General features: G+C 37.4%; 1 protein-coding gene across 1 annotated transcript; it reads left to right on the forward strand.

Moving 5' to 3' along the window:
• Nucleotides 1-2,323: 2,323 nt before the first annotated feature.
• LOC141167445 (olfactory receptor 6F1-like) lies at nucleotides 2,324-3,259 on the forward strand. The gene has a single exon (XM_073654848.1). It carries the CDS (start codon nucleotides 2,324-2,326, stop codon nucleotides 3,257-3,259), a length of 936 nt encoding a protein of 311 aa, XP_073510949.1.
• The last annotated feature ends 2,211 nt before the right edge of the window (nucleotides 3,260-5,470 follow it).

Here is a 5,470-nt window from a genome sequence, read left to right on the forward strand (position 1 = left end):
TGATGCTATGCCCAAAAGATTTTACTTCACTAGGTGCAGTAAAAAAATTGGTATTCTATACACAGGTGGTATATCTTGCAACACAGATAGGCTACTCCACTGACTAACACACTCTGCAATAGGCCAAAAAGGATTAGCTTTGCTAGATTCAGCCAAATGCTGTGAAAAAAACTTGCACAGCACTGGCACAGACCTGCCTGGCAAAAACTGATAGGAACTGATATAACCTAGTCCTGAAAAGGACTGCAATTACAATTAGTCTTTACTCCCACAATCTATCTATTTAAGAGCACAGACCTGCCTGATAAAAGTCGTAGGAAATGCTGTAACCTAGTCCTTAAAAGGACTGCAATCACAACTATTCCCTACTCCCAAGCTATCTGTAGATTTGTGCGAAAATTGGCTTGAAATTAACAAGGTATAGCGCACACAGCAACAGTGGTGCCGTCTAACACGCAGCTGCAGCAGTGAGAAAATGGTGGCGACGGGGAAAATGTCTTTGTCTTATAGGGCAAGGACATGTGACATACACTGCCAATGACACATGCCCTTGCTTGTGTGAAAAACAGCAGTTCGCTCCGTGTGTGCGCTGCTGATAGGCTGACAGATTGCACCTCCCCACTGTAAATGCGGGAAAGAGAAAAAAAAATAGAGATCTTCATTATTCCTGCAGAGATCCATCCCCTGCCCCTCCCCCCGCCCCGCTGTACACTCAAACTGCGTATTAACATTAATTTTCATCATTACTGAGAAAAAATCCAGTTATTATTTTGGTGCACGAACAGTTATCGAACATAACCTCGAACCGCCGAATTTTTCTCAAATCGTTCGTGTTCGCCGAACGGTTCGAACACCGCCCAAAACAGCTCGAATTTGAGATTGGCGAACAGTTCGAGTAGAACAACGCTCATCTCTAGTGGTGATATGAAATTTCTCTATTTGCTCCTTGGGCAGCAAGGAAGATACACAAAGTATCCATGCTTTTAGTGTGATTGAGACAGCCGGGATAGGACTCATAACTGGAGTAAAAAAAGTTGGCCAACGAAAACATCTTTGCAACCTGGTCTCAAGGACATAGTTGTGGAAAGTTTAGATGATCCCATTAAAGTTCTGCTGTCACCACTTCACATTAAGCTTGGATTGATGAAGCAATTTGTGATAGCTCTACCGAAAGAAGGAACAACTTTTTAGCACCTATGCACCAAGTTTCAGGGACTCTCCAAAGCAAAGATGAAGATAGGAATTTTTTTGGGGTCCAGATATTCAGAAACTCATGAAGAATGACGTGTTTGAACAAAAATGGAAGCTTTTGTGAAAAGGGCTTGGGATTCTTTTAAAGAAGTTGTGAAGAAATTTCTAGGTAACAAAAAAGATCCACAATTTAAGTCCATTGTGGAGAACATGATGAAATGTTTCAAAGCCTTGGGTTGTCTGATGAATTTGAAGTTTCATTTTTTACATTTCCATATGAACTACTTTCCTGAAAACCTTGGTGCTGTTACTAAAGAGCAAGGAGAAAGATTTCATTAGGATGTGAAGGAGATGGAGTGACGATACCAAAGTAGATGGAACGTGAACATGATGCAGGACTACTGCTGGATGCTTCACAGAGAATAATCGGCAGGCCTTCTATATAAGAAAAAGTTTCAAGAGAAGCTTTACAGAGAAAAGGAAAAGGCACAATAATTAATTTCCAATAAAGTTGCATATTTTGTATGATATTTTTTCCTGCAATGAAGATTTTATTTTGTTCATCTCTTTTGTGCATAATTTCTCTCACATTTTGTGCAAAATCTATACGTGATGGTTAAAAAAAGTGTTTCTTGAAATAAGGGCATAAGAAAACATACGAATTAGTCATTGGATTTGAAACAATTTTCATAAACCCAAATTTTGCATACCTGTGTTATTACATTTATGAACAATTGTGTAACTAGATATCAATAAACAGCCTACAAAAATTGTGATTAATTTTGTTTAGGCCGAGTTGCAGGCAAATTAAGATTTGTAGCCTTTTTTTGGACTTTGTTTGTGGATTATAGGTGAATAGAAATCCAAAGGTAGATCACTGAATGATGGGTTGTGTTATTTTATGTCAATATTAGTAATGCACATTTTTCCATTTGTTTTAAGAAAATCCCTATATTTAAGGTAAGTAACAGTGATGGAGCAATTCTGAGTAAGTGGGCATGATAATGTAGACCACTGATATATTAGAGTATAAAATTCCCACTTCCAGATGTAGTGTGCAAGTTACTGTATGTGTGATAATATGTGTTATCTTCCAGAGAAGACATTTCGGCCTATGATCAATTTGCTGAGAATGTGCAAGGTGAATCAGACAGAAGTCATAGAGTTCTTACTTCTTGGATTTAAAGGGCTCCAAGAGATTAAAATTGCACTCTTTACAGTTTTTCTTCTTGTCTACATTGTCATAGTAGTTGGAAACCTTCTTATTGTTGTGTTGGTGTCCACCATCGATCATCTCCAGATCCCCATGTTTATCTTCCTCAAACACTTGGCCACTGCTGATATCCTCCTTACCACCACCGTGATGCCGGCCATGCTGGACATCATATTAGTTAATGAGAAGAAAATGTTCGTTGTTCTCTGCATAATCCAGATGAACTTTATTTTCATTTTTGGATTCGTACAATGTTTCTTCATAGCTATAATGTCTTATGACCGATGTTTGGCCATTTGTAACCCATTGCATTATGCATCGATTATGAGCCCCAATGTTTGTGTCATAATGATCAGAGGGTCTTGGTGTTTGATGTTGGTAATTTCAAGTGAAATAATTTTGGTTTTCCGTCTACAATTCTGCAACATGAGCCACGTTGACAGCTTTTTCTGTGATTTTGGTCCGGTGGTAGATCTTGCCACCTCCGATACCTCAGTCTTATTATTGGTTGACTTTATTGTCTCAGTTTGTATGATATTTTTTCCCTTTGCTTTCACTGTTATAACTTACATTTGCATTTTTATTACCATTCTGAGCATCTCACCCACCAGTGGAAGGAGTAAGGCTTTTTCGACATGCAGTTCTCACTTGGCCACAGTGTGTGCATATTACGGGACTCTGATGACAGCATCCCTGAATTCTTTTGACAAAGGATCATCCAACCTAAATAATTTTATTTCCCTTTTGTACATTGTAGTGACTCCACTACTTAATCCTATTATCTACAGCCTGCGGAACCAAGAAATCAAAAGAACATTGCAGAAAATGGCCAGAAATTTCAGAATAAATAATTAATTGAGTTTTTTATTTTAGAAAGTTACAAGTCATGACACTGAGAGGTTTGTCATTGTATAATTGATCTGAAGTGATTCTGTATCTTTGAATTGATTTAATCAGCTTTATTTGATGTGGAAAACAGCTTTTGAGTGCAAAATTTCCCTAAATTTATAAGGAATGTCTTTTAAATGGCAATATGGAATCAGCCTTAAGACGTAAAGTGAATGTGTCATCAGAAAATGACCAGGTCTTATGTTAATTGTATTTTTTTTTTATTTTCCATATCACTGTCTATAAAAAAAATCCTTCTTTTCACTTCTTGTTTTGTTTCGAAGACTTTCACTAGTCTCATTATCATCTCAGACAAGATTACAGTGAAGGGTAACATTTCTATTTTTTGCGATCCACCATTCATAATAAGTGACGATCTCTTAGCTTCACAATAAACTTAACCTAGAATAGAAAATGTTCAATTTATACTGAAAAAAAGAATGTATGTGTCTAATATTAGGGCTAGAGGCCTGTGTGAGGAATGTAAGACTGTTTTATTTTTTAAATCAATAGCAGCAAGAAATGAGAACATCATTTTGCTGCAAATTTACTTTGAGTCGTTTCCTAAAATTCACAGGTACTGTCGAATTAAAAAAAATGTGATTTAATTTGCGGAGATTATTAAAAACAATCACCTGGTGTCATTTCACACATTGTTGAAGTTACATCAGTTAGAGAGTGGGCTTATGATGTCACATGTGGCTATGGGTTCTTCCCCATAGTGCATTGCAGCTATCACATTGCATGGTCTAGCGCAGCCAAACAGGGTTGACTACCACAGAGATCATAAAAGATGAGACAGGAAGAGCAAGATCACTTTAGTTTTTTACAGATTAGGATCGTGACATAAATGCCTAAATCAGACTGTAGTGTACTACTAAAGGGCTGAAAAGCATTGAAAATGGGAGTGGTAGTCTCAACCTGTAAATAATAACATACAGAATTCATAAGGAAGTGCTGGACCTGCAGAGTCTGTGTAACTATGAATGTATTTCCATCATTTTCTATGGTAGAGCACTTTAATGACACATTTTTTTTAAATTCTTAACGCACTACAGATCAGGAGGGCAGGTTAACACCCTTCTGTCCAAATTTTGCAACTGAAGAAAAATTCTAAAAACCAACACTTGTGCATCAGAGAAAGTGTGTTTCCTGGCTTGTGAGATAGACAAGCTACTGTATAAGAGCTATTGTTTTGCCTTTTTGTAAACTTTTATTTTTTTAGACGAAAGAAAAATATCCACAATCCATAATTTTTAACACAACTGTCTACCTCATAAAGTGTGTTTATTGTAAAATATATATATATTTTTCACTTCCTTATTGTAATAATCCAATACTGGACCTATACGCATGCCGCCCAAATACAACGTCCTATCAAAGGTGCTTGCTTTTGGGATGTAAACCTATCTAAGTTTTGCTGTCCCATCTTTTTTAATAAAGGTTTGGGAGAAGAATGAAATAGGGGGTTGTTATTTTCTTGTCTTTTTATTTAAATCCTTTTTAAGGAATGACATTTTAAGTTTTGAATATCAGTTTTAATAGTCCAATTTAGCAATTGTACACACTACAACAGTACTGCATGTTGTTGCCACATATTTCTTTGCAGGCGTGAGCATACATGTAGCTACCTTACAATGTAGCTGATATAGGGTTATGTTTAGCGATGGGCGAGCACTAAAATGCTCGGGTGCTCGATGCTCGGGTCGAGCACATTGGAATACTCGGGTCCTTGACCCGAGCAACGAGCCCAATGTAAGTCTATGGGAAACTCGAGCATTTTTCAGGTGGCTCCCCCCGGCGGTCTGCAGAGGGCCTAAAAATTGCCCAAATCGATGTGAACAGTGCTCAAATGACATGGGAACAGCATGGGGAAGACCCCTGGAAGCATTTCTGAATCCCAGGTCACTGCTGTGAACAACGTTGTCAGAGGTATTACGGACTCACAATAAAACATACAAAAACAACATCAAAATGGATTTTCAAGGGAAATATACATACTTTCCAGGGTAATGACTTGCATATAAGGCAAAATAAACAACCAAAAACAAAAATACTCCTCCACACCTTGGGCTATGTTCACACGTAGCATTTTTGCTGCGGTTTTGTACTTTTACATTGCTTCCAACCTTGACAAATGCATTCACCTGTAAATGTAATTTTAACATTTCACAACCT

Source organism: Phyllobates terribilis, unplaced genomic scaffold (assembly GCF_046119375.1).
Source record: "Phyllobates terribilis strain yellow unplaced genomic scaffold, ASM4611937v1 Scaffold_11__3_contigs__length_659146591, whole genome shotgun sequence".
NCBI classification, from domain to species: Eukaryota; Metazoa; Chordata; class Amphibia; order Anura; family Dendrobatidae; genus Phyllobates; species Phyllobates terribilis.